Source organism: Neolamprologus brichardi, chromosome 4 (assembly GCF_056152115.1).
Source record: "Neolamprologus brichardi isolate AB-2024 chromosome 4, ASM5615211v1, whole genome shotgun sequence".
Taxonomy (NCBI): Eukaryota; Metazoa; Chordata; class Actinopteri; order Cichliformes; family Cichlidae; genus Neolamprologus; species Neolamprologus brichardi.
Window position 1 is genome coordinate 24,511,805 of NC_142107.1, and position 16,657 is coordinate 24,528,461.

The following is a 16,657-nucleotide window of genomic DNA, read 5'->3' on the forward strand; positions in this document are numbered from 1 at the left end:
ACGTTATACAGTTCTGTTATTTCCCCTTCCTTCTGTCTTAACACAAGGCTGGAATAAATTATTTTGATGTTGTCTATGTCACATGTTAGGATGAAGGAGGACAGTGATGAGGTGTCCTGAGTTGTGCAGTAGACATTTAAGGTGGGGGAGATTATGGGGTTATGGACTATTATGTTTGCAGACAACATTGTGATTTATTGTGAAAGTGTGAATGAGAGAGACGGGTGTAAGAGTAGCATGATCTGAAATCCCCGTCCTGGCGCCATCATAACGATGGTGGTCAGGGAATCAGCGTCACAACTGAGCAGTGATGTTGTCTGAGCGTGCCGTTGGCATTAAAAAATAACCAAAAATTGTCTAACACTAAACCAGACTTGATAATATATTTATTCTATTGTATAAATTGTATGAAAACACTTGGACTGCAGAGCATTTGTTCCAGATGAACGTTTTATATAAACAAAGGAATTAAAAAAAAATCCTATCATATTGCAAAACTATGACAACAACATGATTCATCAGCTGTAATGTTGATGAACATTATTATGATAATGTAGGTACAACACCGAGGAGCAGACACAGAAGTGCCCTCTGGACCACAGCAGAGGATGTAAAGAAGCTGGATTATCACGTGAAGAAACGAAGCAAGACCTGATCTGTAAGGAACCAGTTTCCTTTCATTTTACATACAAATTTCTTTTTAATTTATTTATTAAAATAGTCGTTTCCATTAACCTAATAACATTTCAAGCTTCTATTTGTCCCAGAAGACCGAGATGGATTTGGAATTTAAAAATGATCCTTATCCTGTAGAGGGGGCTGTTTAATGACTGTTGGACTGTGTTAACGCGCTGCACATTACAAACTTTAAACTGTAATAAAATGCAATACAAAAAACGTGTATTTTCTCAGCAGAAAGTGTCAGTAAAGCTCAAAAATGAGCACACCTTTAATTTTAATGGTGACATCATTTCTGTAATAAAAGTAAAGACAATCTTATAGAAGTTTTTAATATTTTCTCAAAGTTTTCTGTCTTTTTTCCTCTTTAAAGATGGGATTTAACTTTATTCTTAAAATGCAAAATTAAAATAAGCTCCTGTAATACTTCGTTTTTCTTAATGTGTTTAGCTGTTGTTAATTTAAAATGAATTTAAAATGCTGCGTTTCATTTTAAATTCTATTATTTGTTGTTAAATTTGAAATGGTGTACTGTCTTAAATGCTCTATCATTCAGTAACGTAATATTTTAATTTAAAAGTATGCTTTAACTCTCTTTAATTTTTATATCAGGTTGCACCTTATTAAATTATTATTAAGTAAGTAAGTAAAATTTTATTTAAATAGCAAAAGATCACAAAGTGCTTCACAAGGTATAAAACAAAAACAGACAAAAGTTAACAAAATGCAATTTTAAAAAGATGTTTTTAGTTGTTTTTTAAAAAGTGATCACTGAGTCCGCAGATCTTAAGTTCTGAGGAAGAGAGATCCACAGTCTGGGAGCCACAGTGGCAAAAGCTCTGTGTCCCTTGGTTTTCAGCCTTGTGTGCTGAATAACAAGTAGATCCCTGATCACAAGATCTCAGGGATCTACTAGGGACGTAGGGCTGTAAAAGTTCAGTGATGTAGGCTGGTGCTTGTCCTTGAAGAGCTTTAAATGTCAGAACCAGAATCTTAAAATGGACTCTGAATTCAACGGGGAGCCACTGCAGCTGTATAAGCAACGGTGTTACATGAGAGTACTTCGATGTTTTAGTCAGAAGCCTTGTAGCATTTTGGACAATCTGCAGACGCTCCAGGGAGTTTTTGTTTAGACATGTAAACAGTGAATTACAGTAGTTCAATTGTGATGAAATGAATGCATGAATAACAATCTCCAGTTCAGTATGAGACACTATGGGGCTCAAATTAGAAATGTTTCTTAAATGATAGAAGCATGACCGAACCAGAGATTTGACGTGGACATCCAGGGTAAGAGCAGAATCAAAGGTTACCCCGAGGTTCCTGATAGATGATTTCACAAATGTTGAAAGAGGACCAAGAGCATTCATTATGTTAGGTACATGTCTGTCTTGAGCACATACAAGGACTTCAGTCCTTTCTTCATTAAGTTGGAGGAAGTTGTCAGCCATCCAACCTTTGATGGTTTCTAAGCACACATTTAGAATCTGCAGCTTAGAAACATCTTCAGGTTTAATAGATATATATAGCTGGATGTCGTCTGGTAGCAGTGGTAGCAAATGTCCTCAAAGGGGCTCAAAATATGCTGGAGAGGAAGTAGATATATTAAAAACAATAAGGGCTCCAGCACAGAACCTTGTGGCACACCATAGGACAGGGACGTGGAAGATGACCTGTACTTAGAGACCGCCACAGAAAAGTATCGTAGAGATACGAGGAGAACCACTCTAAGGCAGACCCAGATACACAGACCCAGTATTTCAGCCTTTTAAGCAAAATATAATGGTCAGCGGGGAGTGTGACTGCAGTAGGGAACAAGAAACAATAGAACATGTTTTATTGAATTGTCAGAAGTTTGATATGGAAAGGAGACAACTGATCAAAAAGCTGGACGATATGGAAGTGAAGTTGGACTTGTTTGATTTATTTCGCGTGAGCTCTATAAGTGAAAGTTATCAGGCTGTATTTTGGTTTTTAAGGCGAGAAGTTCGGGAGAATTTGAATATTTTATTTTATTTATTTATTTTATTTTTTATTTTTTAATTTTAATATTTTTTTTTTTTGTCATTTCGGTCCACACTCCACACCAGTTGGTGGCGGTAATGCACCATTTTGCTGTTTGCCAACCGCCAATAAACCCTATATGGAGGAAGAAGAAGTTTTCGAAAGGCAAGGATTAATATTGGAACTCTATTACCCAGAGTGCCTCATGTGTGACGTAGGTTTTTCAGTTAAAAACATCCTGCCTCCTCGGCTCGACCGTTAGTGGCGCTGAAGCTAACAGGAGCGGAGGGTGCAGTCCTTCTGTTGGTCGTTTCTCCGAAAACTCATAAAAGAACTCCACATTAGGAAGTAGGCCGCTCAGTTTAGAGATAATGGCGGAAGGAGACAACAAAAGCGTGAACTTGATGGTAAGTATGAAGCATTTTTAAAACCCACTATGGCGAATTTAAGGGCTCGTGCTCGATGTAGGCGTGTTTGCAGCAGGAGCGTTAGCCTTACCCGTCGCTACTAATCTGACGGCGCTAACACTACTGTGGTGTTTAGAGATTCGTGTAAATAGTGTGAACTTTGCACATGCGGGCAGCTGAAAAGTCTAAGCTAAGCGATTTAACCCTGATCGCTTATCCGTCCGTCCGTGCTGACCGCAGCTAACCTTAGCTAGCTGACTAGTTAGCATGCTTATTTTAGCTTCAGCAGCGGGGACGCTTCCTTTTTGTGGAGGTGCTGCCTCGCCCTAACGCAGAAATAATTTTAAAGCTTTAAAAAAAAACTGAGATCGAGTCATCACACGCTCATTCGACGTGGTTTGACAGCCTGTGTTTGTCCCCGGTTATTTCTACGTGTAGTGCACTGTCACTGCGCCGTCTTATCACCAAAGATACACACCCTGTTTATCAATTTGCTTCTCAAATAGACTTCTAGGCCACAAAATACACAAACTGAGAGCCATATAAAGGAGTATTGTTACATTCAGGTGTTCTGTGCGTGAAACAGCAGGATAAACACACATTATATGACTTTAAAGGTGCTAGTTGCTCTTCCAGAGGCAGCACAGTAATGTCACCTTTATACTAACTCCTGGAGAGACTGCCCTCCTGAGTACACAATCCCCTCAGATTACACTGATATCACACAGTTTGATGGTCAGTTAGGTAATGTGTAAAGGTTTGTTTGTGTTCAGGCCCAGGAGACGGCCCAGCTGGAAGAGCAGCTGCAGTGCTGGCGTGAGGTGATCCTGGCTGGGGATCAGGTCCTGCGTTGGGAGAAGCCCTGGTTCCCCGGAGCGCTGATGGGCGCAACCACCGTGCTCTTCCTGTGAGTCTGCTTCAGAGTGGGCGCTACACAGCTGGCACCACACATTTCCTTCCTCTCAGCAGTGATGGCTATCTGTTACAAGAGAGCAGGGAGAGGCTGGCCATGTCTTATATTCAATTTTTATAGTTTACATCTGCCAGCGACTAAAAGCAGCCCGGTTTGAACTCAGATGGGCTGAGCAAAGTAAACCAAGGTGGAATTACTCAGATTTATTTCTTCCAGTGTAAAACTAACAGTACAAAGTGTTATGTCTTTGGTCAGGTATTTTTCTGATTTAATCAGCAGTCTGATGGTTGGTTGACCAAAGATTTGCATCACAGTATTTTAAGATTCTGTAAGATTTCTTACAACTGTTGTGTGCAGGTGATTCTGTCTCCAGGTAAAATCTCCTCTCTTGGAGTATCTCTGCTCGTTTCCCATCCTTCAACTGTCTGCACAGAGGCCTTCCTGTCTGCTAACATACTGCTAGAATTGCGCAACAGCTCTAGATGGTGTAGTTTAGGATGTGTAACGTGTTAGTGGTGCACAGCAGCCATTTCTATCTTTGCCCTGTGGAACTGCTTTGGAGTGTTGTCTGCTTTTGTTAACTTAAATGAGTCGTATAATTACAACCATGAGTGAACAGGGTGCAGAGCTAATACAGGTCCACATTCAGTGTGCGGCTTCTGGTCAATACACACACACACACACACACTCTGTCTCTTATTTAAACCACTAGAAAAACCACAGTAGACATTTTAACAGTTTATTGTAGCGTTCAAGCTCAGACCATGATGTTGTCAGACGAGCACTACGATTACAAAACCGCTAACAAACAGATGTTTTTACAGTTTTCAGATCGATGAACCGAAGAAATCCAAAACGACAATTTTGTCAGTCAAACTCGACAAGTCGCACTACTCTCTTCCAGACACTTGTGCTCTTGGTTAGTAAAGCAGGCGTCACCACAGAAAGAGCAGCAGTGTAACCATCCTGCGGGGTGAACTGGAGGCTTTGGCAGGCTGATTCTTGAGGCCTGATTTATTACTAATTAAGATAATCAGCAGGCCTGTGACAAGTAATATAAGCCCACACTGATGTAAAACGAGCGTCCTAATTACAGTTTCCAGCTGGTTGTCAGAACGCTCAGCTTAATGTTAATCTTTTCCACATTGTTGAAACACAAAGCAAAACAATGCAGATTAGCTTCTGCTAAATGAGCTTATGTTGGGCCGTTATTGGGCCATTTCTGAAATCTGCTGAAGGTGAATCCAGACTAGCACACTGCTGCACTGTTTCTGATGCCTTCCTGCTTGTTTCACACACCCTCAGTGTTCATGTCTTTCAGCTGCAGGTGCTTTGTACGCTCCAGCGTTCATGAGCAGAGATCCCCAAATCGTAACAATCGTAACAAAATAAAGGCGTGATTTTAAACGATGAAATGTTCAAACCCGTTCTGCCTGTTTTGTGTTCGTCCTCCAGGCTCATCTACTACTTGGACCCATCAGTGCTGACCGGCCTGTCCTGCACCGTCATGTTGCTCTGCCTGGCCGACTATCTGGTGCCCACCCTCGCCCCCCGAGTGTTCGGCTCCAATAAGTGGTGAGAGCTCTGTCATATTTGCCTATGTAGACAGGTTTTCCTGTTTTGTCAGTCAGTTCTGAAGCCTTCCTACATCACTCTGGCTTCAGAGATGACCTCCAGCTTTGGTCTTTGACTCAAACTGAGTTGTGAAAGAGGAGGATGTATATTATTGCAACGTTCAACAGACTTCCACAGGAGGAGGAAACTGTGGATGCTTATCAGGGTTTCAGGATCGTTCCAACTCAGTCTTAACTATGAGCGATGGAGCTTCATATGACTTTGTTTCTGTGTCTTTGATTCTTTTTTTTTCTGCAAGTCAGAAGTGATGAAGCAACAGAGAGGGTGATCTCAGATCTCAGATGGTGTAATGAGAACAGATGTGTGAGTGAGCACAACACATGTCATGGTCTAACTGGACGATAACCAGTTAAAGAGTCCACTGAGGAGGAAGCTAATAAATTCTCAGGCAGCATGAAGCTGAAGGGAAAAGGTGAGCGGAGAAAAGGAAGAGGTATGGTTTAAAAAAACAGGAGGGGGGGGGTTCCCTCCAGCTGTGTCGGTTTAAAGCAGTGGTGGTCTGGCCTGCTTTAGAAGCCAGAAACAGTTCATGCCTCACACGGGTTTTGTTTTTATTTACTGCTATTTAGGGCTGGGCCATATCATACCGTTCAGGGTAACACCGCTACAATGTTGGGCAACGACAAGAAAATGAAATATGGCGATAGAATATGGGTAAAACGCGCATGCGCTGTGCCTTTGTTTTTATACGCACATGGCGGAAAAAGCATGACGCAGAATGAGAAGAGTGAAAGCGGATCGTTGAATGAAACAGATGAACCAGAACTGATTTGTAAAAATGCTGCAACTTCAGTGGAACTGGTTTAGCTTTCGTCAGATACACAACAAAGCACTATTTTTGGTAGCGCATGCTAGCGGGCCGTCGTTATTACCGTGTTGTTTGGAAAATACGGCGCACTTAAAATCAATCCTTTGATTTTTCTGAAAGTCGACAGAGCCCCTTATAATCCCGTGTGCCTTATGTATGAACTCTGGTTGTGTTTACTGACCTCGAAACGATTTTATGTGCACGGCGCTCGAAAATCTGTCAAATGTTTCAGTACGACTTTGCTAAGCTACGAAGCCGCACCGCTTGATGGATTGTCGGAGCATTACGGCTATCGTAGGCGGAGCCTCGCGGAGTGATACGTACTGTGCTTCAACATAATATTACCGTGTTGTGTGTGTATAACCTCTTTTTAAGTTTTGTGGATATTATACATGGTTATGCTGAGGATATGTCGGCCAGTTTCCACTGGAAATGCCTTTTGGTTAAACTGTCAGACAGGAATTTGCATTTGCACTGTTTATATAACTTTAATGCACATAAAAAAACAGCTGCTTGTGTAAGTGAAAATACATTGACTTTTTTATTTTTTATTTTTTTTGCACTAATAAAGTTGTGGAGTTGTAAAGTATTTTGTCTGGTGTCAATTATATCGTCAGTTATGTTGTTATCGCAAATTTTCAAATGTATATCGTGATAAATATTTTTGGTCATATCGCCCTGCTCTACTGCTATTTCCATGAAAATGGGTCCAAGCTGAATTTTGGACCATCCTAGTATGTTTTCGGAGGATGGTCATCAGTAAGTCCACGCGACCTGCCCAACAAAACGTGCATGTGTAGGTTTTGAAAGCCTCTACAGAACTGACTGTAAAATTGTCCTGCCTCTATAATGAGGGCGGCTCACCTGGAGAGTTAGTTGGTTAAGACGAGTTGTAAAGCCTGTTGGCTGAGCTGGACCTGAAGTCCTCTCATCCTCTTTGTTTGTTAGTAAAACATAACAAACGAGATTATTAGAGACCTGCAGCCAAAGCGGCGTTTCATTTTCAGTTCGAGCTAAATGGCAGACTGTCCCACGGCTTCACGAAGCTCCGGCAGTAGCCAGTACTCGGCGAGCAGCCCGTTGATTCAGCTGTTTGTGTTGGATGGTGACAACCAGACACCCAGGATAGGATGACAGCCTTCAGTTGGCACGGTGTGCTGCACGTCATCCTCCAGCTGATAGAAAAGCTTGCATCAGCAGAGCGTGACCTGCACTGCTTCACACTCGACACAGCCTCTGGGTGATGATGCACAGTTTTTGAGATTTTCGCTTGTTTTTAATCTACCACCGGGGGCTCGGTTTATGTAGGGGAGATTAAAAAGCCTGTTTCCATTTTCGGTTACAGCCTCGGGATGATGAGCTATTTGTCTGCAGAGCCTGACAAATGTCCTTTGATCTCACTGAGACGAAAGCTGGCGTATCTGTGCGAGTCTGTAACACGAAGCTGGTCACGGTCCCCGTTTGGCTCCCCGACAACAAGGACTGAAATAGGGAGCGATGGCGAAGCAGAAAATGGAGGTCACTCTTCCCAGCTGTCCGCTCTTGTCCTTCACTGTTTGATCTCTTTAGCCTTCACAGCAGTGCGGTGTGGGATGTGGTGTTCCAGTTTATTGGCTGTGAGGCAAATTATGGTCAATTGTTGTTGGGTGATTCCCAAACAGTGAAACTTCCACCTGTCAGTGATTTTGCTTATTCGTCTTACTGAACGCCAGAATGTGAGAAAGTTTGGAACGGAGCTGGTTTGTGCTGCGAGCAGCGCCGTGCTGAGTCATCGTAGTGATGTTGATGGGCAGCACGTCTCCTGTGTCTCCTTTGTTTTGTCAGGTACACGTTTATAAATGGAGGATTCTTTTCTCCTGCCTCTTCTCCAGCTGGTAGCTTGTGTTCAATAGACCCAGTTCTTCCCCTGATCAGGTTCTTGGTTCTGGTTCTGCTTAAGCTCAGAGCAGCACAAGTTGCAGTCAGCTGGGCCGCTAAGCAACCGCAACTCAGTGCTGTTACCTGGTGACAGGAGGAGGTTGGGTGGACCTCCTCCTGTTGTAGGTTGGATTTTCTAAAGCAGGAAGGGAGGAAGTTTAAATGTGCTGAGAAGCTGATATTGAATTTTTTTGCCCCATGATCTGAAATATTTGTGCAGCTGATCATCTGTGAGTCAGCTGATCGTTTCAGCTCTAATGGGGCTTAGATGTTTATTAGGTCACATTAAAAACGTTAATGCAACAACACTGTTTTCTCACTCATCGGTTTAAATAGAGCTAAGTGTTGCAGGCAGCTGTGTGTGACTCACTGGCTTCCTCTTGATGGTGAGATTAGGAAATGTTGGTTTTCACCAACTTCTTCAGGCCCGAGCTTTAACTCAGCAGAAACTCTGCAGCCAGGACTGTTGAGTGAGTTTTCTCATTGTCTGTAACGCCTCGAACTCTGCTCCTGCAGGACCACCGAGCAGCAGCAGCGTTTCCACGAGATCTGCGGGAACCTGGTGAAGACTGAGCGCCGCATCGTGGGCTGGTGGAAGCGCCTCTGCACCCTCAAGGAGGAAAAACCCAAAATGGTACGCTCAGAGCTTTCACTTTGATCCCGACCCCTTCAAAAACCAGCATATTTAAGACATAAATTCCTCATCCTGCATCTGATGTTGCAGCTAAACGCCTCACTGTAATAGTTGTGGTGTAATCAGCTGCGTCTTGCTGGTCTCAGCCGTGCTGTGTGTTTGTAGTTGGAAGTTTTTGACCGTGTTGCAGTCGGTGAAGAAGAGGCACAAAACTTTCCACCATGTTCTCAGGCTCCAAAATGAATCACATTCGCACAAAGTTCTGATAAGCTGATCTTTGTAGGCTAGCTTAGCGTGCACAGTGAAGGGGCTGTATCTGATTGGCTGCTGAAGGCAAGTCCCAAAAACAGTCTGTGACCTTTGCTTTTGGTCTGAGCAGAGTTAAAGTCTAACTTGAGCTACAGGGAACCAGAATGAATCAAGTAAGCTGCAGTAAATGGAAGTTTTATTCCAACAGGGAGCTCTCTGTGCTCCAGATAAAAATATCAGCTGATCTGACTTTGCTGCTCCACTTAGCAGACCTCAAACTGGGTCACAGGCAGCCAGAACAGAGTTTTTCACGGCCTGTTTGACTCGTTCTCATTCAGTGGCCGTTCTGTCTCTTCCTTCTGAATGATGACTTGCTAATGAAATTGAGCTGGATGTAACCTGACCTCCTGATCTCCACAGTACTTTGCCTCAGTGATCAGCAGCCTGCTGGCTGTGGCCTGGATCGGACAGCAGGTGCACAACCTGTTCCTGACGTACCTGATCGGTGAGTATACTTTCACTTGACTACAAAAAGACGGTTTTGTTTGTCGCCACTGTTATCAGCCATGTTTCACTCGTATTTTGTGGGTTTCCTTCCTGCGCTCTCTCCTGCTGGCTGCTGTCCAATCACACGCTCCTTCATGTCTCAAATCGTTGAGCTGTAAAGTCACTTTTAATAATATGTTTAGGCAAACATCTGGCGGTTACGGCCTGGTGTGACTACCAAAGGTAAAGCACTCGTGCCTCGTGTGTATCAGTAATCGGGTCTCACTGTAAACACACTTCAACACCACTCTGACATAAAGACACACGTCTTACTGTAATGCCACATTTTATTTTAAATGTGCTCTTCACAGTTTGTTGTTGTGCATTAGATGTTTTTGCACAAACTCCACATCAGGGCAAAAACAAACTCCGATGTGGCTTCAGGGGTTTCTGATAGATGATGTAGGAGAGCGAGCTGAGGGTGAGCGGTGTTCCCGGCTTCCAGGTGAAACTCCCGCGCTCAGCTGCAGACTTGTTTGGATGATGCCAGCCGCCTTTAAATATCCTTGGGCAAGATACTAACCACATGTTTGCCTACTGGTGGTGGTCAGAGGGCCCGGTGGCGCCAGTGTCCGGCAGCCTCGCCTCTGTCAGTGCGCCCCAGGGTGGCTGTGGCTACAATGTAGCTGCCATCACCAGTGTGTGAATGACTGAATGTAGTGTAAAGTGCTTTGAGGTCCTTAGGGACCATTTAGAGAAGGTGTTACACTCTTCTCCTTTTAGAGAGAGAGAGAAACAAGAGCTTGCTGCTCATCCCACAGTGCCCGATTTTCTCTCTTTTTCCAGTTCGTGTGTGTGTGTGTGTGTGTGTGTGTGTGTGTGTGTGTGGGAACCCGGACAGTTAATACTGTGAGACTTGTGTTCACCTCTTGGTTTGGCTTCCTCTGCTCTGTCGCTCCAGAACACAATGATTTATAACCTCTGTGTAATCCTTCACACACAGGCTGAAGGCGTGCCTGCAGGCCCCGCCCACCTTCATTCTGTTTTAAGAGATTTCTGTTTTAAATTGACCTTAAATGGAGTTTTAATGAAAGGCCCGAGGCTCGCAGAGTGTTGGGATTAAAATGAGAAGTCTTAATGCTCGTCTCTGCTCTCGGGTCCTTCTTTAAAGCTGCTTTGGCTGAATGTGGAAGTTGAGCCTTTCATGCGTTTTCTGCAGACAGAAACTACGTGACTGAAGAGGAAGAGGCACTCGTGTTCATCAGCAGTTTTAAATGCTTCTGTGTTCAAGTTAATTTAATGGCTGATGGTGCTTTAGGCTGATATTGATCTTTGATATTTGGCAGGTTTTTGCATGTTTGAAGCTCTGCGTGTGGTCAGCAGGCTCTGAGTCCATCAGGGGTATTTATTATTAATGGGCTGATTGTGGAAGTCTTTGCAGAAACGTGCAGTAAAACCTGAAACCATGTCTCACCGCTGCAGAGGGCCAACGCGTCTTAAAGCTGGCGGGGGGGGGGCTGTGAGTGGGCTAATCCCCACTTACATAAGCTGAGACATGTCGAGAGTTCCTCTGACAGAAACCGAGCAGAAAGGCAGTCGGAGGTCATGTGACTGTGGGTTTTAACCTGGTTGCTCTTCAGGCTCGTCTGGTTAAGCAGCTGCTTTCATGTGAAGACTTCATCTGCCAGGAGCGGGTGGAGTACAAGCAGTGGCTCCTCACCAGCTTTCTTAAATTAGTGGCTAATGATCCTCAGGCTGTGTGGTGTCAGTGAGTCACTGCTCAGAGCTGAGTGAAAGCTGTGAACAAGTCACTGATTGTTCTGACACGAACACGCGGAGCGATGCCAAGTGAGCCGTGAAAACCAACGCAGGTTTTCAGCCGATGCTGGCTCTGAAGGGAAACACTGATCTGACAGAGTGAAAGTATTTTTGATATCAGTCAGTCTGCAGAATGCAGCAGAACCTGAAACCATCGACACGCCGTCACGTTATCACTGCTGTGATTGGTGGTTGGAAAGCTCAATGCAGCCACGCTGAAGTCGTCCATTCAAAGCGATCCTGGTGGATTGAAACCGGACGCCTGATCATCCCGGATAATCCTCTCTGGTCATTAGACTGAGCGCGTGCAAAATTAACCGTTTCATTAATTTGACCTCACAACCATGAGGTGGTGTTTCTCTACTCGAGCACAGGCGCTGCCCCCTGGTGGCAGTTTAAGAGCAGTTTTTTTAAATCTGTTAGTTTAAATTATGTTTCAAAATAAGAGCCTGCAGGTGTTTCACTATGATGGATTATTGGCAAATAAGAAAATTAAAACTAAAGCCACTTTCACCTTTGACCTTCAGACAGTTTTGGGACAGTCAGGTTTGGATGATTTCATTTTTCTCACAGGAGGAAACGGTGGTTTCAGACGCACACAGGCAGCGTGTCAAAGTTCATCAGGCGCCATCTGTAAACTTTTCAGCGCTCGAAGCGTCCGATTGAAAATCTTTGCACACTTTTTTTGTTCTTCTTGTTGCAGTGAGCTTCCTGCTGCTGCTGCCCGGCCTGAACCAGCACGGCATCATCACGAAGTACGCCGGCATGGCCAAGAGGGAGATCAACAAGCTGATGAAGCAGAAGGAGAAGAAGAACGAGTAGATGAGCGTTCGCAGTGAAGAGGGGAATCTCTGCAAGACGAGAAAACGCAACAGGACGATGGAAAAGCGAAGAAAAAGGAGCAGGAGTTTAAAAAGTCCTCCTGCTGCCCGGGTCTCTGCACTTTGTTTTGATTTTCACACAGTTTCATTTCTCACACACACATTTAAACCTCATCACACACAAGGTTTTGTTTTGCTTTTGAATTAACCTGCCATGCATGCTGCCACCAAATGAAGGTGATCACACGTGGAAATGTCCCAGTCGAACATCATCCTTCTGTTTCATAGATCAGCTGTGCTTCGATTGAAGGCGTCGATGCTTTCAAAGCCATTCCCTCTACTTAGACTACTGAGCAGTTTGTGTAGCGTTGCTGCCTCATTTTAACCTCAGACAGCAATGATTTTTTTTTTTTTGGTGGGGGGGTTAACAGCAGGCCTTTTTACGTTTTTGTGCTTCTTCTGCTTCACTTGTGTTTGAATTTAGTGCTGAAAACAAAACTGGATTTGAAGCGGAGCTGAAACTGTTCGTAGAGACAGGCCTACTGCTGTACCGCTGCTAGCTGGACTGTTAGTGCTCGGATGAACCCCCACAGTGCGTCGGCGACGTGGGGCGTCTCTGTAAATAGGCCCCGCCCTTTCTTCTCTGTCCCCGTCTGTCCTTTTCTTGTTATTTATGTGTTCGTTTCTCCTCAGTCTTCTTATTTCTGGTATTTCAACTCATTTCATTGTTTGTGTTTATTGGAGATCTTTACACACGAATAAAGTGATTTAAATGAGATTGTTTCTTGGTCTTCATGTGTGTGACCCCTGCCCTCCTTCCACACCTGCACTGTCCTTACCTGTGCAGCCCCAGTCATGTGTTTACCAATCACGGTAAGCTTTTGATCTGGTGTCTGTACGGGTGACAGCTGAGGTGTGTGTGTGTGTGTGTGTGTGTGTTGTATTTCCAAATGTATGTGGGTTGGCAGCACACCTGCGCTGTGTATTCTCTCAGGACCTCACAGCTCCACAGTGATCCGACCCACTGATCATTGGCACGTTATTGGACCACAGTGGGAGTACAGGATTGAATATTTCTCTCAGATTTGAAGCTTTTATTGTTGGTTAAACTGGGTGGGGGGCTTTCATTAGTGGGTTAGGACCCTAAATTCTGGGTCCAGTAGTGATATTTGGATGAGAGGGTGCTAGCATTAGCTGATAACTTAGCACAGACCTGCTGATTAGTAACACCCAGAATTTCACCAATATTTCTTGCCGTGTCTGTTAGTTTCTCACAGCAGCCATATTATTGGTCAGATGATGCTATAAAAATGCTAGCAGCTACAGCCACCTGTGTCTCACCTGTCCGGCTGTCAACGTGTTTCTTTATGCTGTAAAGTTGGCGGTCGACTCCCTGCTGGAGCCTCTCGTGGGCTTTGGAGTTTAGTCTTTCTGTGTTTTCCTGCCCATCTGAGCCCTTTCAGTTACAGTTGACTTATTGTTTCTGTTCACTGAGTCCTGGAGGAGAAATGTTGTTCCTGCATCATATAAGGATGCTCTGAGAAGCATCTGCAGACCACAGAGTCCTGACAGGGTTTGTACATTTAATGGAGGTTTCCTGTGGCGTTACTTCCTGTCAGTAGAGTCTGCACGCAGTACAGTCCGTCTCCCAGCGTCTGGCCGCCCACAGCTGCTGATCTCTGGACCGTCTGCTGGACTTCCCCGGCTCAAACACCTTCGGTTCACCTGCACACAGGGAACAAATGTCCAAACAGCAAAGCTAACTAAAATCAGTTTATTCCTCTGTGGATTACTTTGAAAGTATTACTTCTGTGGTAGTCCTCATATTGTATGCAGTTATTACTGGTAGTTTTTATGTTGTACACAGCAGAGATTAATTATCCTGATATTCTGTGTTTGCTGCAATTTTCTGTACAAAGCAGGATTGCTAAAACAATTTGCCTGTTAAGAAACCGATACGACTTTCATGGCATTACTGTGGCTGAGTGCACCGCTCAGAGACGGCGCTGCGCGGTCTGTTATTACTGTGACCACAAGGACACAAGCTGTGAGCGTTACCTGTCAGGATGTCGTGTCGGTGCCACTGTGTCTGTCTGCCGCTGGCCTGCAGCGACGAGCCGTCGAACTCCGGGGTCGCGTGCTCCGTCCTGTAGGTGCTCTGGCTCTTGGGTGGATGATGCTGATGATGACTGATGAGCTCTCTGATGGCGCGGCTGCTTTTATACCGAGTCCAGAATTCCAACTTTGGGTCGACTCTCTGGAGAGAAGCAGAAGCTGGTTCTGTCCTTAATGTATAGTCATAATATTTCATGACAGCCAGTAGCTTTACTTTAATTCATGTATAAGTTATTTATTTTAACATTTAGATGAGTCTAAAAGAAAAAGTTGAAATTAAAGAAAAGTCTCCCAAACATAAATTTAATTATAACCGAGGGAAGATTTGGCATTAACTGATTTCTTCCCCTAATAAAATGCTTCTAATGCAAGTAAATGATTCACCAGGATGGTCATGTGACTCTTACTGAGATAAAAGCTGGGATGAAAAAACTGTGACTACAGAAAGACAAAAGATCGAAACAACTCAGAGCTCTTAACTGTATCAACACAAAGAAATAAAGCATGTTAATATTTCCTGATTCCTGCTTTTTTAAAGCAGGGAAACCTGCCAACGCACAAAAGACGAGTTATAGAAATATGATGGAAGTAAAAATGTGAGTAGATAAAAGACTTAAAACACTCCAGAGTGTCTTTAACCGTCTGAAAGACGGTTTTCCGCCTCACCGGAGTCACGTGCTGGGGCGCGTACACCTCTTTGCTGTGTGACTGCAGCACACTCTGCGGTGGCGTGGTGTTGTCACGGAGATCCAGCTGGCTCCGGTGCTGGAAGCTGGGGTCTCTGAGGCGAAAGACGAGAGGACGTCCATCGGCCGACCTGCCGGAATAACTCTGACCAGGAGAAGAGGAGTGGGAAGGGCTAGAATCGTACCCGAGAGCTGGATTTGTAGGACGTTTAAACTTATACATTACTGACATGTAGAATAAAACCCATTAGAACTTGTATTCTAGTTTTAGTGAAAACATAAAATCTAAGAAGGTAGAGATCGACTAATCAGATGTGAACTGTAGAGACTGTACAGCGACTGTACGGAGGAGACCCCACACTGGGACAGACCTGGGTGTGGGTGGTGGTGTAGCAGGGCGCCGTGTCGCCCAGGCTCAGGGTGCTCTGATGCATGGGTCTCGGGCTAAAGCGCTGAGGTTTACGTTGGCAGCGAGGACCACAGCGGGCTGAAGCCGGGCTGAAGCCGTCCATCATCTCGTCCTGTGCCTCGGCCACAGTGCAGTCAGACCTCTGCAGCTCTGTCAGGCTCAGGTGTAGCTGCAGCTTTTCACTGTGTTTGTGCAGAAATCAATAGACCTGCTTCTTTGAGCATAAACAACACTTCACTGTTTACACTTAAAATTTCATTCATCTACATTTAGAATAACAAAAGATAAACACAACAAACCAATCATCTAATCACAATCGCAACAATTCACACACCCTGCCACTCTGTTAGGTACACCTGTCCAACTGCTCAGTGACAAATGTCAAACACATGGCATCAGCTTGTGTGTGTGAGAATGCTCTTTTTCTTTTAAGTGCACATTTAACCACCTGTTTTATTAAAAAGTCAAACTTAACAGGCCCAAAAAGACAGAAAGATGCTTCATCCAGAACCAGGAAACAAAAGGTAAAATATCCAAAAGTCTCTTTTGGAACTTGGACTTGAGCAACTTGACTCAAGTCCAAGTTCCCAGACTGCTGAAAGTGACACGACCATGGCAACCCCGCAGACAAACTGCCTGTTTCTTCCTGTTGACAGTGAACATGTAGTACAATCACAGACGTGGTGACCTCAGCACAGTCACCACACAGGACGCTCTCATATACAGAAAACTGACAGAGATGTGTTCGATCATTACAGCAGGAAGCACACCTGCTCTGTAGTGACTTACCTGTGATAATGAAGCTTGTTTTTGTGGAAACGTTGCCACGGTGATGAAAACTGACGGGTTCACTTTGACATTTTCTCTCAGGAATGTGATCCTGCTTTATCATGTGCAGACCTGCCTTTTACTCCTGGACTGTTAGATGGAAAATAAAAAATATATATTTACTGTATCTTCAGAATAAAACATTTACGATGAAACTGAATGTATTTATTTGCTCTCACAGGTCTCCCGCTATGGCGCTCCGGCTAGGTTTGTCATAACTATTATCACCATCATCATAAATGCACTCAC

At 44.3% G+C, this 16,657-nt stretch overlaps 2 protein-coding genes across 2 annotated transcripts; one reads left to right on the forward strand and one right to left on the reverse strand.

The window, feature by feature from the left end:
• Nucleotides 1-2,914: 2,914 nt before the first annotated feature.
• On the forward strand, nucleotides 2,915-13,146 carry arl6ip1 (ARL6 interacting reticulophagy regulator 1). The gene is made up of 6 exons (XM_006801912.3): nucleotides 2,915-3,089; nucleotides 3,863-3,996; nucleotides 5,458-5,577; nucleotides 8,879-8,996; nucleotides 9,666-9,750; nucleotides 12,253-13,146. Exons 1-6 carry the CDS (start codon nucleotides 3,054-3,056, stop codon nucleotides 12,369-12,371), a joined length of 612 nt encoding a protein of 203 aa, XP_006801975.1. The 5' UTR covers nucleotides 2,915-3,053; the 3' UTR covers nucleotides 12,372-13,146.
• Nucleotides 13,147-13,364: 218 nt separating this feature from the next.
• LOC102798069 (uncharacterized) lies at nucleotides 13,365-16,414 on the reverse strand. The gene is made up of 5 exons (XM_006801910.3): nucleotides 16,370-16,414; nucleotides 15,543-15,762; nucleotides 15,152-15,316; nucleotides 14,429-14,627; nucleotides 13,365-14,095 (listed from the first exon to the last, which is right to left on the reverse strand). Exons 2-5 carry the CDS (start codon nucleotides 15,684-15,686, stop codon nucleotides 13,986-13,988), a joined length of 618 nt encoding a protein of 205 aa, XP_006801973.2. The 5' UTR covers nucleotides 15,687-15,762; nucleotides 16,370-16,414; the 3' UTR covers nucleotides 13,365-13,985.
• Between the last annotated feature and the right edge of the window lie 243 nt (nucleotides 16,415-16,657).

Bases quoted from the DNA above. Each gene is read 5' to 3' on its own strand.
- LOC102798069 (XM_006801910.3), bottom strand. From the start codon at position 15,686: ATGATGGACGGCTTCAGCCCGGCTTCAGCCCGCTGTGGTCCTCGCTGC. The intron at 15,317-15,542 runs GTCTGTCCCAGT...TCTCCTGGTCAG, and splicing joins ACACCACCACCCACACCCAG to AGTTATTCCGGCAGGTCGGC. The intron at 14,628-15,151 runs GTGAGGCGGAAA...GCTTCTCTCCAG, and splicing joins CGCCCCAGCACGTGACTCCG to AGAGTCGACCCAAAGTTGGA.
- arl6ip1 (XM_006801912.3), top strand. From the start codon at position 3,054: ATGGCGGAAGGAGACAACAAAAGCGTGAACTTGATG. The intron at 5,578-8,878 runs GTGAGAGCTCTG...CTGCTCCTGCAG, and splicing joins GTGTTCGGCTCCAATAAGTG to GACCACCGAGCAGCAGCAGC. The intron at 9,751-12,252 runs GTGAGTATACTT...TTCTTGTTGCAG, and splicing joins GTTCCTGACGTACCTGATCG to TGAGCTTCCTGCTGCTGCTG.